This window comes from Pan troglodytes, chromosome 12 (assembly GCF_028858775.2).
Source record: "Pan troglodytes isolate AG18354 chromosome 12, NHGRI_mPanTro3-v2.0_pri, whole genome shotgun sequence".
Classification (NCBI taxonomy): domain Eukaryota; kingdom Metazoa; phylum Chordata; class Mammalia; order Primates; family Hominidae; genus Pan; species Pan troglodytes.
In genome coordinates this window covers 23474671-23495122 of record NC_072410.2, presented here as the reverse complement: position 1 = coordinate 23495122, position 20452 = coordinate 23474671, and the positions used below count along the sequence as shown (strand labels likewise).

The window sequence follows — 20452 nt, the reverse complement described above, 5'->3', positions numbered from 1 at the left end:
AAATAAAAGAAATTTAAGTCCTGCGGGGCACTGCTGCTTTAGTACAAAAAGATGTATGCTAATTGCCTACATAGAAATGTAAAGACCCAGTAACTTTTATCTACCTTAAGGGTCTGTACAACACACGAATTCCACTCTAAACTTGAATGCAAAGCTATGTTCCTCTCTGCCTCATGGCAGTGGGCCACAGCATCCTTCAATCTTTTCTTTGAGCGATAAAACTCCACTAGCCGGATGTTCACATGGACGTCATCAGGTCTTACATGAAGTTCTGACTGAATCAAGTCAAAAAGTTTACTCCATCCATCTTCACCTTCACAAACTAGAAGCTGTTCCTATTTAGAGGGGAAAAAGAAAAATTATTAGAGTAACACTTGTGCAATTTTAAACAAGTCATGCTCCCAAAGAGCACCATTCCACTATGTCTAGTTTTATGATGATGCCACCAAAAACACCATCCTATATACCTTATTCATCCCTTCTGAGATTGCTTACAACCCAGAAACTAAGCCTCAAGAACTGTATGTGAAGAAAAGCATCTGTGATTACTGCAGTAGCTCATACTCTCTTCAGAGACTACGAGGACTATTGCCACACATCCCTGTCTGTCTGAGTCACCACCAGAAGCCTAGACCTCCCCAGTCAATCCTCAGCAACAAGGTCCTTATGCTCAAACTGCTCTGTATCTCCTTAAATCTGACTCAATCCCACATCCCCTCTCCTCCCACTGTTCTGTTACCTTCATCATCATCTCAAAGCACTGTCATCACCTCCTGACCTTAAATGAAGACAGTATCATCTCAGGATAACCCCCACTACCATGATGGCTTTTTCTCTCTGAACTTACATACAAGGAGAGGAAGTAGGGTTTGTGGCCACTCGCTTCTCATTTGCGATGCTCTTCCATCAGCCTCTCAAGAAGCTAGGACCATAGGCATGCACCACCATGCCCGGCTAATTTTTTTTTAACGTTCTGTAGAGATGGGGTCTTGCCGTGTTGCCCAGGCTGACTACTCAGTTCCTTAATCACCTCATCTCCAGTGATGTTATCCTCTACTCCAACCTCAACCATCCACTTGCCACTGACACAGGTCTTCAAAATCTGCATTTTGGTCATACCACCGAAACCACCATACCACCCTTCTTATTCTTCCACCTCACTGAGGGCCTACATACCCTTACTTTCAGAAATATACTTCTCCACCATATGACAAGTTCCCTTCAAGACAATAACATCATCAAGTTTTAAACACCTGTAAACACATATAAATACACACACTTTCTTCTGTCAGGCAAAAAATGCTATAATCCCTTATATCCATAATTACTGTTTGCTTACAGATCCCTCCAACTAATTCCCTCTTTTCCTCAGAAGAACCCTCCCAACTGGTTTCTGTGTGCTTAGATTTGGGAAATCATAACCCCAAGCTAACTGATTTCATTTGCATTATCTCAACCATCAAACTGGTGCTGCCTAAAACAAAATACCATTTTAGTACTAACAGACTCACTTTCTCCACTCCCTGACACTTCACACCTCCTCCTATTTCCTCAACTTCCCCATACCTTCCTTTGACCCTCACTTTCAACTTATAACCTAGATTCATCCTTCACTGAGAAACCTGATGCTATCACATATAAATTCCATTTTACCTTACCTACTTAAACTCGTCTTTCCCCAGCTCTCAAGACCAAGCCGCCCATTAGTACTCTGTATTTCATTCCCCTCTCTCCTTTATCAATTTCTCCTCTTCTGGATGAGATGGATGATACCCTGGTCTCTCCCTATTGCAAAAGCCCTAGTCTTTGACTCTATGTTAAACATTTTTTTAAAAACCACTATGAGTGCTTTTAAAAAGTTCTATCTCATACTTGAGAGAAAAAGCCTTCTCAACAGTAATACTCTCATTCATTAAACAAATGTCAGAAACTGTTTACCTTAGCAAGCCTTAAATTTTAGGAGAAATGGAATTACTTTGCATGACAGTTATAAATCTCATGGATTTCAATTCCAAAAAAAAAAAAAATCTGATACAGGAAAGGTATAACAGTGCCTTCAAGTTATTAAAGAAAATCTTTAAAGAATTCTTCAAAGTATCTAACTTGTTACACTGCAAGAAAAGAATCTCCTGCCATTACATATGTTCTTTAACACTACTGACACCAGATTAACTGGATTGCCACGCCCAATATGGGAGTTATGTTTGAGGCATAACACCTAAGAGAGTAAAGAAATCTGCACAATTAGACCTCACGTTTTAGACTAATATTTAAAATCCAGCTGCTTATTACTGGGGAGAAAAACTTATCAGTAATATTTATCTTTGGAAGCATCTTCAATGCTTTTTCAGCTTCAAAAATCTGTACATGATTGTTCATAGCAGTTGAACAATAGCCAAAACCTAGAAATAACCAAAATGCCCCTCAAAAGTGAATGGTTAAGGCTGGGCACAGTGGCTCACACCTGTAATCCCAGCACTCTGGGAGGCCAAAGTGGGTGGATCACCTGAGAACCCGGGAGGCAGAAGTTGCAGTGAGCCGAGATAGCACCACTGCACTCCAGCATGGGTGACAGAGCAAGACTCTTGTCTCAAAAAAATAAAAATAACTGAATGGTTAAATTGTGGACCATGAAATACTACTCAAAAGTAAAGGAACCAACTATGGATATACAAAACTTAATATGGATCACAAATGGTATTATGCTGACTGAACAAGCCAACCTCGAAAGGTCACATGCTTGGCTGGCCGCGGTGGCTCACGCCTGTAATCCTAGCACTTTGGGAGGCTGGGGTGGGCAGATCACATGAGGTCAGGAGTTCGAGACCAGGCAGGCCAACATGGTGAAACACCGTTTCTACTAAAAATACAAAAATAAGCGGGACATGGTAAAATGTGCCTGTAGTCCCAGCTACCCGGAAGGCCGAGGCAGGAGAATCGCTTGCACCTGGGAGGCGGAGGTGGCAGTCAGCCGAGATTGCGCCAGTGAACTCCAACCTGGGCAACAGAGCGAGACTCTGTCTCAAAAACAATGAAAAAAGAAAAAAAAAGTCACACATTTCATGATGACATTTACATAACATTTTGAAATCACCAAAGTATAAAGATGGAGAACAGATTAATGGTTGCCAGAGGTCAGGCATAGTGAAGAGAAGTAAATAGCATGACTACAAAAGGGGCAGCATGAGGAAGATCTCTGTGGTAATAGAGTAGTTCTGTATCTTGACGGCAGTGGTGGTATGAATCTACACATGTTAAAATGAAAGAAAAACTATACATACACATTGTACCAATGTCAAAATTCCCGATTTTGATATTGTGCTTTGGTCGGGTTAAACAGATTGAGTATCCCTTATCCAAAATGCTTGAGACCAGAAGTATTTCAGATTTTGAACTTTTTCAGACTTTGGAATATTTGCAGGATACTTAGCAGGTAGAGCACCCCAAATCTGAAAATCTGAAATCCAAAATTTTCCAATGAGCATTTCTTTGAGCATCATGTCAGCGCTCAAAAAATTTCAGATTTTGGAGCATTTAGGATTTCGGATTTTAAATGCTCAAACTGTATAAGCATTGGGGGAAAATGAAGTAGCATATAGGATCTTTCTGTGCAATCTTTGCAACTTCCTGTGAAAAAACTCTATGATTATTTCAAAATTAAATTTTTTTAAATTTCTATCAGAAACATATATAATGGGGGTAGGAGGAAGCTAAAGGCAAATATACATTTATAATTTTATATTGTACATACACAATAAAGTATACATTAATATATAAAACATTACAATATACATTTTAAATGTTTGCCAAACATATTTGTGTAGATTTTCTCCAGAACAGTTGCTTAGTAAACTATATTTTACTCTATAAAGAATATCAGGACCAGTCAACACACTAGCAAGAACTTCCTACCATTTTTAGTAATTACGTCTTATATACTAGAGAAACCACCTTTTATCTTTTGCTTGAAAACCTTACTATCTCAAAATACAATCCCTTCCACTTTCAGACAATAGTTATTAGAAAACACTTCTTTAAAATATCCCTAAATTGTCATCCTGTAGGTAATTTTCACTTAATGAAGCAAAAATTGTATACCAGACAGAACTTAATGTAAATCTTAGCTCTACTTAGTTTACAGCTACTAAACTGTAAAATCCCTAAAATATTAATTATTCCAGAAGGGTAAATGAGATGTCACTTATAAAGTATAACAATGCCTAATAAGACAGTAGATGCTCAGAAAGGTTTTAATACACTTTTTAAAAGAAAAATGTTAAAGGAAACACAAACACCTGGGCTTAAGGTTTGCTATTGAAAAGTAATTTAAACTCCAAATATTAGAAATGGTTATGTCTTAAGTTTTCTCCCTTTATGTTTTGTTTGTTTACCTTTAGTTTATAAATTGCAGGACTTCCTGGGAAATGTTTACTTGCTCTTTCAACCCAGTATTTTGCTCTTCCATTAGTAACATCATTTTTACAAAGCAATTCTGCAATCTTCAACACAAGATCTTTTTGTGTTGGGTTTAATTCCATTGAACGCTAATATCAGAAAAGAAATTAAAGATTAGTAAATAAATTGTATGTATGTATGTAGGAGTATATATACTTATATACTTATAGATAAAGGTTAAAAATTATCACTCCAACCCTTAAAAAATTCTACTTCTAGAGAAAACATGTTACTTCAAAGGTGTTAAAATAAAAGTGTCTTGGAATTTTCTAGAAATGAATCAAATAAAAATTATATTTGTGTCATTTGAATACAAAAAACACAAAAGAACACCATTTCTGACCGTGTTAGACTTACAATTTATAGGTGTTAAACAATTCTAAATCTGTTCCAAGCTGTGTCACATAATTGTACTATGATACCAATGCCTGTTTTATGATATTCATAAAATATATTTGACTTACTTATATAAATTTCTCTGGGCATCATGTGTTTGGCTATGCAAAGGCTATATTTGAATCCTATAACTTACCCTGTAACATTCAATGGCTTTCTCTGTGTTTTCTTCCAATTCATAAAGAAGACCCAGAAATCTGTGAGCTCTGGGATCCCACTGTTGCACACTAATGTAAGTACATATGTATCTGTTTTTTAAAAATAATACAAAAGTAAATTAAACTTAGAACTGTACTTTTAAATGCTAACCGAAGAATACATCTTAAACCAAAGCAACCACTAAACTCGTTTATATTGTTACTCAAAACTACCACTATTCATACAGATAACTCAAAAGTATTCATAGAAAGAAATGGGTAATACTTAAAAACATGTACATAGAGCTGACCACATACTCGTTTTACCATTAAATGTCACATTTACCAAATTTTTCTCCAGTGTTATCCACACATAAGAAATGAATATATAAATTGCTTTTTCTTCCTGATCACATTTTAATAAAGCACTAACAGTTTTGCCAATAAATTAGAAGTGATTATAATAAACATTTTTAAAGTTATCATAATGCAAAATACTAAACAGCAACAATTTCCCAAACAACAAAGGGAAATACATTTACCCTTTAAGCAAGAAAGTAATTTCTAACAGTACTATATCCAGCTAAAATCGAACAGAAGAAAAATTACTAATTACAGTACCAAATACAGGAAATTTCCATTTCTCAAATCAAGTAACAACTAAAATAAGTAAATATCCTCTAGGTTCCTTGACAGTATTACGATCAGAGAAATTAGGCCAGACCCAAACTAAGGGATTAAAGTCTCACAGTAAAAAGGTACAAGAGTTAACAGTCACAGTGCTGCTAGTTACATAATTTATGTACCACCATTTTCCTTTCTTACCAGCATTTCCATCTTCCTTTGGATGCCTTTAAAAGCCTGCCTCCCAGCTGGGAGCAGTAACACACACCTGTAGTCCCAACACTATGGGAGGCCGAGGCAGGCAGACTGCTGTGCTCAGAAGTTCAAGACTAGCCTGGGCAACATAGTGACACCTGTCTCTACCAAAAAATGCAAACCTTAGCCAGGTCCACGTGGTGGTGCGCATCTGTATCCCCAGCTACTTGGGGCGCTGAGGTGGGAAGATCTCTTGAGCCCAGAAGGCAGAGGTTACAGTGAGCAAAGATGGAGCCAGCTGCTGCACTCCAGCCTGAGCAAGAGAGACAGATACTGCGTAAAAAAAAAAAAAAAAGCCTGCCTCCCTCTTAATTTCCTGCTTTAATCCACTCCCAGTCAGGAAATCAGAATCACCAAGCTTCTTATCCCTAGGATAGAGCCTTACAGCATCACATATTGTGTCAATTAAAGATCTTTTATACAAGCTATTCTCCTGCCTTACAATTACAGTTTAATTTTTTATTCATTGCTATTTTCCATCTGATTAAGGTATCAGATATCTAACCAAAAACAAATTAAGATATAGGCATGGTCCTCTTTTACTCCAACAGAAGACAATTTTTAGAAAAAGTGTTTTAAGCCAAACAATTTCTTGCCCTTGGTATAAAGCAGCAGCATGCAGAAAACACTAATTTCAGTTTCAATCTCAATGGAATCTAGGCTGGTCCTTAGCATCAGTCTGAGTGATAAATCCCTTATTCCAGAATACACTTAGGAAGAACTACTAAGAACATATTTTTACCTATTTCAAAGAAGAAAATGAGAAAAGGCATTGATTTTAAAAAAAAGAATACATGTTACAGTTTGTACTTACTTTTTAGCAAGATCATATTCTTTAGCTTCATAATGCAGCTTTGCAAAATAGAATCCTCTCATTGACTTCTAAAAAAAATTAAAAGTTGTTTTACGTTTCATACAGAAATATTTTCCAACATTTTTTCAAAAGTAGTGAAAATCTGTCCTAAGTTTATGTTCAAATACGCCATTTTCATTCACTTAAAAGTTTTTTTTAAAGCCTGACAAATGCATAATTCCATGTTTTATAATTTCCTATCACAAAACAAAAAATAGAGCTGGGTGCAGCGGCTCATGCCTGTAATCCCAGCACTTTGGGAGGCCGAAGTGGGCAGATCACCTGAGGTCAGGAGTCTGAGACCAGCCTGGCTAACATGGTGAAACCCCGTCTCTACAAAAATAGAAAAATTAGCCAGGCATGATGGGGGGTGCCTGTAATCCCAGCTACTCGGGAGGCTAAGGCACGAGAATCAGTTGAACCCAGGAGGTGGAGGTTGCAGTGAGCCAGAGGTTGCAGTGAGCTGAGATCGTGCCATTGCACTCCAACCTGGGTGACAGAGACTCCAATCTCCCAAACATCATCATCATCATCATCATAAATAAGCTGGGTGCAGTTGGTCACAACTTTAATGCTGTTTAATTCTAGCACTTTCAGAGACCAAGGTGGGAGGCTAGCTTTGAGGCCAAGAGTTTGAAACCAGCCTGTGCAACACAACAAGATCCTGTCTCCAGGGGGAAAAAAATAGCCAGGCATAGTGGAGCATGCCTGTGTTCCTAGCTACTCAGGAGGCCAAGGAAGGAGAATCACTTGAGCCCAGGAGGTTGACACTGCCGTGAGTTATGACTGTGACACTGCACTCCAGCCTGGGTGACACAGGGAGATCCTCTCTCTAAATAATAAATACATAACATACAAAAAATAAATTCAAGAAAGACAAGCAGACAACAGAAGTTAAGAATTTTCATCAGCCTTGGAAATCTTGGAAACCCTGTGGTACCACTCTCTCACTTAACAAACAAAAGAAACCAGCTTTCTTTGGGGGGGAAAGGTATTCCAGAAATCTCTTCTCCTACCATGTGTAAGCCTCTATGGGAAAGAATAAGTAAGTACTTAGGATCTATTAAGGCACTGAGGATTCCCTGGTCCATGTACTGTTCTCTCTACAGATCAGATCAGTATTTTACAGTCAAGGAGTCAAAAAGGCAGAAATAAATATTGAATTCTTCAAGTAACAAATGAGGTCCACAGCCTGGCTCCTTGGTTACATAAACTCCAAAGTCCAAAATGCTGATGCACACCAGGCTGGGTGCGGTGGCTCACACCTGTAATCCCAGCACTTTCGGAGACTGAGGCAGGTGGATCACTTGAAGCCAAGAGTTCGAGACCAGCCTGGCCAACATACAGAAACCTCCTTTCTACTAAAAATACAAAAATTAGCTGGGCATGGTGGCACACGCCTGTAATCCCCGCTGCTTGGGAGGCTGAGGCAAAGAATCGCTTGAACCCGGGAGGCAGAGGCTGCAGTGGGCCAAGATCGCACCACTGCACTCCAGCGTGGGCAACAGAATGAGTCCATCCCAAAAAAAAAAAAAAATGCTGATACAACCAGAGTATGTTCCATCCATGTGATAAAGAGTATACAGCTACTCAAACATCTTATTTTTGAAATTCCAAGACCCCAGTGAATGTCCAAAACGATGAATAGTACCAAACCAGGTTGCCATCAATCGAAACATGTTTCCTGTTTGTGTCCTCCACCCACAAATTTAATGTCTTGTCCATCTCAACTAAGCACTTATCACACACTGTGGCTGTAACTTTTGCAGTTTGGGGTGTCACAACAAAACTAGCACAAATTTCTTTTTCCTTCTTCACAATTTCATGGACAAAAGATTTGTTCTTACCATAGATCTTAGCAACTCCAGTATATGATCTTTTTTCTTTCCTAAGTCAAAAACTCACCTCTTCACTTAAAGGAAGCACTATATGGCTTCTCTCTGGCATATGTGAACTGCCAGCATCGCTACTCTTGCTCTTTGGTGCCATTTTAAATAAAATAAGGGTTACTTGAACACAAGCACTGCAATACTCCAACAACTGATCTGATAACTGAGACAGCTAGTATGTAACTAGTGGGTGGCGAGCACATACAGCATGAATATGTTGGACAAAGGGATGACTCGTGTCCTGGGTAGGACGGAGCAGGAGGCCGTGAGATTTTTATCATGTTATTCAGAACTGTTTGCAATTTAAAACTCATGAAATGTTTATTTATATAATCTTCCATTCAATATTTTTGGACCACGGGTGACGCAGGTAAGTAAAACCACGTAAGGCAATACCGTGGATAAGAAGGGACTACTGAACCAGCAATGAACAATCAGAAAAGGAAATTAAGAAAGCAATTCCATTTACAATTGCATCTAAAAGAAAAAAATGCCTGGGAATAAATGTAAACAAGGAGGTGAGAGACTTGTATGCTTAAATTACAAAACGTTGCTCAATGCCAGGCTAACACCTGCAATCCCAGCACTGGCGACAGAGCAAGACTCCGTCTCAAAAAAAAAAGAACTATAGCAATCTTAACAAAAATAATACACAACAGTCAGGACAGCACATAAAGGAACAAGGCTTGTTCCCCCCTTCCTTTTTTTTTTTTTTTTTTGAGATGGAGTCTTGCTCTGTCGCCAGGCTGGAGTGCGGTGGCTCGATCTCAGCTCACTGCAACCTCTGTGTCCCAGGTACAAGCTGGGACTACAGGCAACGCCACCATGCCCAGCTAATTTTTGTATTTTTAGTAGAGATGGGGTTTCACCATGTTGGCCAAGATGGTGTCGATCTCTCAACCTTGTGATCTGACTTCCTCCGCCTCCCAAAGTGCTGGGATTACAGGCATCAGCCACCGAGCCCGGCCAGTTCCCCCTTTTCAAAATGAAGAAATAGATTCAAGGTACAATGCCAAAACATAATAGAAAAATAATTCCATTACCTTCTTTGCTTCCAACTATGTTATTAAAGTAGACAATCTTAAGATAATTAAACAACTTTACAAATTATTCTTCTATATGATCTTTTGCCTCTAACCTGCTCACTTTACAAGGGAACTGAAGCTCAAGCAGGTAAATGTCTTGTTTAAAGATACACAGCTAGGAAGGAGCACAGCCCATGTTATGTAAACAGGACAATATCTGATTCAAGCAGTACTTCTTTACATGACAGCAGATGTCACTATAAGCAAATACCTGAATTCACTTAAGCTGCCAAATATCAAGAACTGATGCAGGGCTCAAAACAGGAACAGTAAGACCCTAAGAGATGCCACATCATCGCTATCTTGCACAGTAAGATAGAGATGTAATTGTAATTGTCCAAAACTTAATGTTTGTGGCCTACTTTTTCATTATGCAGTTCTAAATTTCTCTCTTTTTTTTTAATTCAAACGGAGTCTTGCTCTGTCACCCATCTTGCACAGTCAAACGAATCTCCCTCCCCCTAAAATCCTCCAAAAAAGCTGCTGTTCTCAACAAACCCATCTGATCAGCTCCAAATCTGTGGAGTCCCAACAAGGGTGAGGGCCGTGATTATACAGGACAATGAGAAAAAGTCTAGATACTGAACCATGAGTTCCCCAATCTTCTTCCCCAGGAACATAAGGGTAAGGAAATCTCTCAAAAGGCAGAACAAACAAAAGAGGAGAATAAGAGAAAAATTACAGAAACTCCAGCTTTCAGGTAAACATCATTAAAAAAAGGGTAAGAAATGGTCAAAGAAATAATACAAGAAATGCTACAGAACTGAAAGAAATGAGTTTCCCAATTGAAAGGACACTTCCAGAAAACCTTTAAGTTACCAAGAACAAGAATCTCATCGGACTCCTAACAACAGAACTTCTAGAAAATGAAGCAATGCTTTCAAAATTGCGAAAAAAATTATTTCAAACTCAGAATTCGATAACCAAATGATCAACCAAATTAAGTAAAGACGTTTTAAAGACATACCATTAGTTTCCAGACCAGCCTGAACAGTATGGTGAAATCCCATCTCTACTAAAAATAGAAAAAATTAGCCGGGCGTGGTGGTGCACACCTGTAATCCCGCTACTCGGGAGGCTGAGGCAGGAGAATTGCTTGAACCCGGGAGGCGGAGGTTGCGGTGAGCTGAGACCATGCCACTGCACTCCAGCCTGGGCAACAGAGCAAGACTCTGTCCCAAAACAAAAACAAACAAAAAAACCTCTCATCCACTTTTCCTCAAAGCAAGTGAGACTATGCTACACCCAAACAAAGTAAATGAAGAGGACATGAGATACAAGAAACAAAGGGTCTAACTCAGAAAAAAGATGAAGGGAATTCTCAAACTGATGATAAAGGGAAGTCCCAAGAGCACAGCTGTGTAGCAAAGAGGAAGAAAAACCAATCCTGGTTGGAGAAGTCAGTTAGTAAGGGTATTCCAGGTAGACAATCAATCAATCAATCAATGTTTAAGCTGCAATTGATGGGATTATGTGACCAGTTTGACCACATTTGAGGGTGTAAATTGCTGAGTTTAAGTAAGCAAGTAGTAACACAACATACAAGCAAACCAAAAAATAAAGCAATTATTCAGTCCAGGAAAAACAAAACTGCACAACAAGGGCAATTCAAATGCAAAAATATTTACCTTATACTTATATAAATGTTAAATATTCATTTAAACAAAAACTGCAATAACAGTACTGAAAGAATGAGGGGCAAACCAAAGTGTCTGAGGACAGTTTTGGAGGAGCATAATAGCCAGTACAGAATGTCTAAAATGGGGCCCGGCGCGGTGGCTCACGCCTGTAACCCCGGCACTTTGGGAGGCTGAGGCGGGCAGATCATGAGGTCAGGAGATCGAGACTATCCTGGCTAACACGGTGAAACCCCGTCTCTACTAAAAATACTAAAAAATTAGCCGGGTGTTGTGGCGGGTGCCCATAGTCCCAGCTACAGGCTGGGGCAGGAGAATGGCGTGAACCCGGGAGGCAAAGTTTGCAGTGAGCCGAGATCGCGCCACTGCACTCCAGCCTGGACGACAGAGCGAGACTCCGTCTCAAAAAAAAAAAAAAAAAAAAAAGAAAATGTCTAAAATGGGAGAAAGGAAATTAAAAATAACAAAAGTATATACGTGTGTTACTCAGAAGTATGAAATATAGATGTAAAGGGCAGAAAAAACAACTAACAGCTGTCAAAGGTGCCTGCCTGTAGTCCTAAGTACTCAGGAAACAGAGGTAGGAGGATCATTTATGCCCAAAAATTTGATGGCAGCCTGGGCAACACAGCAAGACCCTATTCTAAAAAACAAATAAATAAAAATAAGAGCTGTCAAGTAGCCTTTGAGAAGTAGGAATCAGCTGCAGAATAAGAAACCAACTTGACAGAACATAGAAAAACTAAACAGAAGCCATCTGGAAAAAGAAAAACTAGAGAAAGAATTATATTTTTTTTCTTTTTTTCTTTTTTGGAGACAGAGTCTCGCTCTGTCACACAGGCTGGAGTGCAGTGGCGCAATCTCTGCTCACCACAACCTCTGCCTCCAGGGTTCAAGCAATTCTCCTGTCTCAGCCTACCGAGTAGGTGGGACTACAGGTGCTGCCACCACGCCCGGCTAATTTTTGTATTTTTAATAGAGACGGATTTTCACCATATTGGTCAGGCTGGTCTCTCGGCCTCCCAAAGTGCTCGGATTACAGATGAAGAATATTTTTAAGAAGGGCAAAAGCACATGTGAGGGAGTAGAAAAATGGCAAAACAAGAGAAGACTAACAAATGAAAGCACAATGGAAGACTAGAAAGATATGATATACAGACACATCATCACACTCCAAAACTCAGACATTCTAGAAAGCATGGGCAGTTCACAGATGGCCAGCCTCTGCCAAACTGGGGGAGAATACTAACCTCTTTATATTCTTCACAGCCACTGCCTCTTCTCCCTCCATTCTTTACCTTCTATCCAAAGCACCCTGTTTTGTCATTTCACTCAAACCTAACTTCACAGAATAGCTTCACATGTTCCAAAGTTACTCACTAGTTAATCCATATTCCGCTGAAATCCCCAGGTTCTAATGTAAATGACTTTAAATTTGGGGCGGGGGGGAAAGACTCTGTAAGTGTAAGAGAGGTGGTCATAATAACCAATCCTCAAAACTTTGCTACCACTCCACTTTATTTAATGGAAAAGTTATATAGTTGAAAGAACATTCTAACTTCTGTCTAGACCAGTGGTTTTTAATCTTTTGGAAGCCAAGGTCCCCACTAAGAATCTCAGAAAGGCTCTAAGGTTGCTTTTTTTTTTTTTTTTTTTTTTTTTAAGCTTGTTTAAAAAAAAAAAATCAGGCTGAGCAGAGTGGCTCACACCTGTAATCTCAGCACTTGGGGCCAAGGCGGGAGGATCACTTGAGCCCAGGAGTTGGAGACCAGCCTGGGTAACATGGTAAGACCCCATCTCTACATTAAAGAAAAAAGCCGGGCATGGTGGTGCATGCCTGTAGCTGGCATGCCTGTAGTCTCAGCTACCCAGGAGGCTAAGGTGGGAGGACGGATTGAGCCCAGGACGTCAACGCTGCAGTGAGCCAGGATCCCGCCACGTTCCCGTCGGGAACAAGCCGGGAGAAAGAGGAAGCGCCGGCGCCAACAGTCTCCCGCCCACCGCGGTCCCCCCAGGACTCTTCCTGCGCTTGCAAGCGCCAGGCCGCCCACAGGACTGCGCTAGCCGGCCGGCGCCTCAACAGAGCTCGCCAGGGAGCAGCGCCCGTCGGGAACCATGACGCCTGAACCATGGAGGCTGCCGCCGCCCGATCGCCCGGCCGGGTCGGGGCCGCCGCCGCCGCCCGATCGCCCTGCCGGGTCGGGGCCGCCGCCGCCGCCCGATCGCCCTGCCGGGTCGGGGCCGCCGCCGCCGCCGCCCGATCGCCCTGCCGGGTCGGGGCCGCCGCCGCCGCCGCCCGATCGCCCGGCCGGGTCGGGGCCGCCGCCGCCGCCGCCGCCGCCCGATCGCCGGGCCGGGTCGGGTCGGGGCCGCCGCCGCCGCCCGATCGCCGGGCCGGGTCGGGTCGGGGCCGCCGCCGCCGCCGCCCGATCGCCGGGCCGGGTCGGGTCGGGGCCGCCGCCGCCGCCCGATCGCCGGGCCGGGTCGGGGCCGCCGCCGCCCGATCGCCCGGCCGGGTCGGGGCCGCCGCCGCCGCCGCCCGATCGCCCGGCCGGGTCGGGGCCCGCCGCCGCCGCCGCCGCCCGATCGCCCGGCCGGGTCGGGGCCGCAGCCGCCGCCCGATTGCCCTGCCGGGTCGGGGCCGCCACCGCCGCCGCCGCCCGATCGCCCTGCCGGGTCGGGGCCGCCGCCGCCGCCGCCCCATCGCCCGGCCGGGTCGGGGCCCGCCGCCGCCGCCGCCCGATCGCCCGGCCGGGTCGGGGCCGCAGCCGCCGCCCGATCGCCCGGCCGGGTCGGGGCCCGCCGCCGCCGCCGCCCGATCGCCCGGCCGGGTCGGGGCCCGCCGCCGCCGCCGCCCGATCGCCCTGCCGGGTCGGGGCCGCAGCCGCCGCCCGATCGCCCTGCCGGGTCGGGGCCGCAGCCGCCGCCCGATCGCCCTGCCGGGTCGGGGCCGCAGCCGCCGCCCGATCGCCCTGCCGGGTCGGGGCCGCCGCCGCCGCCGCCGCCCCATCGCCCGGCCGGGTCGGGGCCCGCCGCCGCCGCCGCCCGATCGCCCGGCCGGGTCGGGGCCGCCGCCGGGCCGGATCGGGGCCGCCACCCGGCCAGGTCGAGAGGCCGCCGCCCGGCCAGGTCGAGGCCGTCGGTCTCTTCCAGATCCACTCACCTCTGGAGGCGACGGCGTGCAGCCCAGCACCGAGGAGGAGACGTACGGCTCCACATCGGCGTTGCTGCGCGTCATCGCGCCACCAACCTGGCTCCTGAGACGCGTGAGAGCACCGCTCAGCCCGGCAGCAGTCGCCACTTCCAAGAGGAAAGCGCCTACAAGCCAGTGACGCAGCGGTGTAGCCGTTGGAGAACCACTGTGACGAACTTGCGTTCTGCCTCAGCACTGTGTATCCTTGGCGACGTGGGCGCTGGAGCTGCACTCGGCAGGGCTCTTGGCAGCCCCCTGTGGTCTGAGGGTGTCTTGACATGATCTTATGTATAGAAAACCTTAATGAAACCTCAAAAAAAAAAAAAAAAAAAGACCTAAACTATCAGTGATAATAAATGAGTTCAAAGAGATTGTACCATACAAGGTCAATTAAAAAAAATGAGTTGTCTACTTATACACTAGCAAGGAACAATTCAAGTAAAATTAAGTAAACAATTCCATTTATAATATTATCAAAAATAATAAAATAATTATGAATAAATTTAACCCAAACGTGTAAGACTTGTAGACTGGAAACTACACAACACTGTTGAAAGAAATTAAAGAGGAGCTGAATCAATGGAAAGACATCCTGTGTTCATTAATTGGATGTAAACATGTCTACACAAAAACTTGTATACAGCCCAGGCATGGTGGCTCACGCCTGTAATCCCAGCACTCTGGGAGTTTTTGATGGGAGGATCACTTGAGTCCAGGAATTTGAGACCAGCCTGGGCAACACAGTGAGACCCCCATCTCTACAAAAAAAGAAAAAACAAAAACAAAAGAAAACCTATACATGAATGTTTATAGCAGTACTATTTTTATTAGTAAAAGGTGGAAACAATCCAAATTTCCATCTACTGAAGATGGATTTTAAAAATGTGGTATTATTGGGCACAGACACACGTGCCTGTAGTCCCAGCTACTGGGGAGGTTGAAGCAGGAGGGTCGCTTGAGCCGGAGAGTTTGAAGCTGCAGTTTGCAGCTGCAGTGATGCTCCTTGATCCATGCAGGAGCTGTGATCAGGCCTGTGAAGAGCCACTAAACTCCAGCCTGGGCGACATAGTGAGATCTCTGTCTCAAAGAAAAATGTGGTATAGCCATACAATAGAATATTACTTTTGCATAAAAAATAATGAAGTACCAATGCATACTACAACATGAATCAGCCTTGAAAACATTATTCTAAATGAAAGGTGCCAGTCACAAAACCTCATATATCATTTCATTTATATGAAATATCCAGAGTAGGCAAACTCAAAGACACAGAAAGTAGACTAGTGATTGCCAAGGGCTGGGCGGAGGGGAACTCTGGGAGTGCATGTGACTGCCAACGTGAATGGAGTCTCTCGTTGGGGTGATAGAGATATTTTGGAATTAGATTTTGGGGAAGGCTGTAAAACATTGCAAATTTACTAAAAAAAAAATCATTGAATGAAATTAAATCCTATGGAGATGATAGGTATTTTCATTTTGGCCAGGCAATCTACCTGATTAGGTTCAAGCCACAAGTTCCCACCCCTCCATTCTGCAGTCTGGTTCCAAAGTCAGTTCAGTGTCCAAAGTCTTCACAGGACTATTCAGTTCTGTCTGACTTGTGCACCACCCAGTGGCCAGTTGTGTCTGTGGGTGATGGTCTCTCAGTTCAGCTGTCAATCTTTGGTGTGTTGAACAGGACCAGATCTATGCAGGAGCAGCTCAAGAATGAGCCCTGGGGTTTATAGACAGGTTAATGGGGTTGCTTCACTGATTAACTCTCTCTCAGCAATTACCCTCAGTGATCTTCACTGATGGATAAGTTCAGAGAGTCTTGGCCCAGGATGGGAGGGTGGCTTTGGTTTCAAAAGGTCTATAAACTCCTGATGTTGTTTTCTAAATATGTGTATATATGCATTAGGTTTTGTTTCTCAAGGCAACTTGTTCCAATCCCCTTCTTTTACTGTTGAATAAACCAAAGTCTGGAGTTGCTGCCCTCAGTGTAATTGAATTAGCTCTTTAAATGCCTTACTGACCAAAAGTGAGTGTGAATAGATTTTATAGTTGTTACTCCTGATCAGAAATTAGTGATCAGGACTATCACTAGGCCAGGTGCAGTGGCTCACATCTGTAATCCCAGCACTTTGGGAGGCCAAGGCAGGTGGATCACCTGAGGTCAGGAGTTTGAGACCAGCCTGGTCAATGTGGTGAAACTCCGTCTCTACTAAAACTACAAAAATTAGCTGGGTGCGGTAATTCCAGCTACTCGGGAAGCTGAGGCAGGAGGCGGAGGTTGCAGTGAGTGGAGATCGCGCCATCGCACTCCAGCCTGGGTAACAAGAGCGAAATTCCATCTCAAAACAACAACAATAACAACAACAACAAAAAGGTGATCTGGAATTGGAAAACAATACAGTATTTTTTAAATGAAGTTTTTAAAGAGAAAATGTTTCAAATTTCATGTTTGCTTCCACTGCACCTGTGATGTATAGATTTATTTGCTAAATACAGCAGACACGTGTTTTTAAGTTATCCTCTATGCCTGACACATTTGTGCCCACCTTAGGCTCTTCCAGTTCCCCTTTAGGTCTACAATAGGATAGAAGGAAGAAAAGACTAACACTTACTGAGTTCCAGGTATTAGACTATGTACATGCAAGGGAGATGACTATTTTCCTTAGGCTCAGATGAGAATGCTAAATCTCAGACAGGTTAAACAACTCACTCAGGCCACACACTTGCTACAAGATGGGGCCAGGGTACAAATGCACATCTATTTGGCCCCAGAGGCCGGAAGTGCTCTGCACAATTCTACACTTTCACAATCCAATGAATCTGGCCCCTTCACCTTGGGCATGAATTTATAAAAGATTGGCCATGACTGGAGAATGTGGCAGGCTGTTGTCACAGTTATAGGCAGTGGGTCCATGGCCATGGGACATGATAGAGCTACCTGGCCCTTGAAATGGATTCAGGATCCCATTGGCAGCACCTTCTTCTCAAGTGTGTTTTTGTAATGTCTCCCCAACTTCGACCTCAATGAATTGGAGAGATAGAGATTTCTGGATCTCTATGACTTGTTGCTTAAAAGGAATAGGGTACATGAATATCCCCATTTTTTCAGACTACATTGTTCTCTACCTCTGTAATCCTCAATTCCTAACACTCAATAAATACTAGAGGACTGATGACACTCCATGTGCAGGACACTGCGCTGGGAACACTGAAACAATCAACAACACACTGCACCTGACATCCAGGAGCTCCAAGGCTGGGGTTAACACTGAGGCCAACTGACCCAAAGCTGTGACCACACTTTCCTGCTGCAGGCCCAGCCCATCCTGGTTATGAAAACCACTCATTTTTGTCCACACACACCAGGGGATAAACACCAGCCCCCACTTCCGAGGCTGCTCACCAAGCTGAACTTGCTGCCTGTCAGCCTAGGATTGGTTTATTAGATTTCTGTGTGTACATTTCCCTCTACCTTCATTTCTTCATCTCTATCATTGAAAACTATCCCTTTTGTATCCCCTTCCTTCTTAGTTGATTTCTTTCTTAAAATTTGGTGGGATAAAGTGATTTTCACTGCAGGATTAAATTATCAGTCCTCAGTGGCATTTGATTATTAGCAATGTACTCCTAAAAATTAAAGAATTACTGTTCTAATGGGAAATTTTCAGGTGTAAAGTCTGTTCACTGATAGATCCCACATCAAACTACAAAGGGTTACACACCTAAGTTAGAACACATATGTGTATACACACACATCTGCAGTAAATACTGCTTACTAATTATGCTATATTTGAATATGTCTGTATCTTCTATGCTCCTGGGTGTCTAAAACAACCTGCTTCCATGTAGAATCCCATTTATTTTCAAGGCCATTGTCAAAGCTGCTTCTCTCCTCATCACTTTACTCTCATAGTGATCAGTCTCCAATATCCACTCTGGGACACCTCGTTTTTCTTAGCATCTCCTGTCTGCTACCCTGCCTCTCCACACCTCTCTCTGACATCCTGCCTCAATCTCTTGCTTCCATTGTTGCTTCCTAAGCCAGTCTGTATTCTCTACTACCCATATCAGAAAGATGGCCAATGCCATTTGCTTCTGTTATCTCCAAGTGATGATCATAGATGCCTGGCTGTTCCTCTCAACGTGCTCTCTCAGGCCTGTCCAGAATACCTTATTCCTTTAAATTGTGCCTTCATTCAATCAGGAGTTGGAAGTTTGTGGTGGTGGGTGGGGGGGGGGGGCGGTGTTTGTTGTTCTTTTTCCTTTACCCCATTTGTGAGTATTCATTCTTCCTTAGCTTGTTATGAAAAATCCCAGTTGTGACCCATTTCTGTAATTATCACTCTTAAAAGGTCATCTAAAAATGTATTGGTTTTTATCAAAAGATTTATTTAATTTTTTTCTGATGCCTGGGAGTTCCTATGTATAAAAACAAACAAAAATGACCTGATTTGGTGCAAAACCACAGAAGTGCTACCAAGGTTTCACAGTGGTAGCTCACTCTGCTCTCAACAGCATGGTTGATAATGATCAGGACTCACTCTAGAAGTGCTTCTAAAAGAAATCTGCTACATATGAAATCTACACACCATCACCTTCAGCTGGCCCTGAGCTATTTCTTACAGGTCAGTCTCAAGTCTCTATAAAACTACCTACATATGTAGGTAGGTACATCTAAAAAGAAACGTGTTCGGTAAGTGTGGGTGATGCTTTCAGTTGGCTGTGCTCATTTCATGGAAGTTATGCGACCCAATTTCGAGTATCCTGGCACAATCTAGGGCCACCTCATGAGTAAAATGCAAAGCCCTTCCGTGTTGCCCTCTCTCACTGCCACCAGCTGTGGGTTGCGGTTGGCTGCCAGACACACACTTCCTCCACTAGCACTGCCACCTGGCTCCCAGTGAGCCCCTGCAGACTGGACTAGTGTGTGTCTGCATCAACCCCATCCCTGCTCCCCACCAAGGATGCCACCCAGGAAGCTGACACTGCCCCATTCACAACACATTAATATTATCGTGAAGTCCGAGCTGCTGATTTCATTTGACTGGGGGCATGTAGACAACACGAGCAGCTGAATTTTAAAACTGACTTTCATGCAATCGTCACTTGTCATTGGTAAGGATCCCCTAAAAGGAAATCCTATCAAAGTAATCTCCTTTCATTAAGATCACTAAGAAAATAAGCAGAGAGAGATAAACTTATTTTGTTCCATAACAAAGAATGTATTTCATGTCATAGGAAGAGTAGGAAAGAAAAAGATGTGCTGATTATCTGACCTTTCAGATTACTGCATATTTGAGTTGCTGAACAAAGGACAAGAGGGCTGTGAAATACATTTTGAAAAGAAAGGGTTACTCACTCCATTTGGAAAAAGTAAGATCCTGTGTCATTCAACTCAACTGGCCAAAACTCCAAAACACAATCATGCAAAGCAATTCTCGAGGAACTCCTTGGGTTCAGCTCCACATGTTCCTGTGATCCACTGCTTTTGTACCAGCTTTTGGTGGTTGTTTCAATCTCATGTGCAAGTGAACACGAGCAATGTTTCAGATAGAAAGGTTCCCCTTCAACCACAGTAATGTGGGGACGTGAAGTACAAGATTCTTCAAAAGATTAGTAAAGTAAAATAAATAAAAACAAAAACCAAAATGACAAAGGTAACTTTTTTTGGTCTCCTAATGCGTTAGGTGAAGAAGCAAGGTTAGCAAGAAAGTCCTGAGAAATCTCGGTGTCAATTTCCTGTGGGTTCTTTATTTTTGCATCAATCTTTCCAACACTAGAAAGGATAAGGCACTTTCAGAACATAGATGAAAACACAACTTCTGACAGTTTCTCCCGAACAGAAAGGTATCAGAACTTAACCAACCGTAGCTAGAAGACTAATAATTGTGTCACCTCTTAGAAGAAAATATTACACATTACAACTTCTTCATA

The 20452-nt window shown here is 43.1% G+C and overlaps 1 protein-coding gene across 10 annotated transcripts in view; it reads right to left on the bottom strand.

Annotated features, from left to right (window-relative positions):
• LOC112204153 (ranBP2-like and GRIP domain-containing protein 4) overlaps positions 1-20452 on the bottom strand; it is an 81252-nt gene that overhangs the window by 49107 nt on the left and 11693 nt on the right. For 3 of the 10 annotated variants that reach the window (XM_063788972.1, XM_063788974.1, XM_063788975.1), the window contains exons 3-8: positions 19878-20121; positions 14495-14834; positions 6682-6749; positions 4988-5099; positions 4392-4544; positions 105-335 (exon numbers count right to left, since the gene is read on the bottom strand). In XM_063788972.1, coding sequence (XP_063645042.1) covers positions 105-335; positions 4392-4544; positions 4988-5099; positions 6682-6749; positions 14495-14569 — 639 coding nt within the window. In that variant the 5' untranslated portion in view covers positions 14570-14834; positions 19878-20121. Of the gene's footprint in view, positions 1-104; positions 336-4391; positions 4545-4987; positions 5100-5813; positions 5886-5989; positions 6121-6681; positions 6750-14494; positions 14835-19877; positions 20122-20452 lie in introns of those variants that run through there. The other 7 variants (XM_054678042.2, XM_063788976.1, XM_063788973.1 and 4 more) reach the window with 5 other exon arrangements.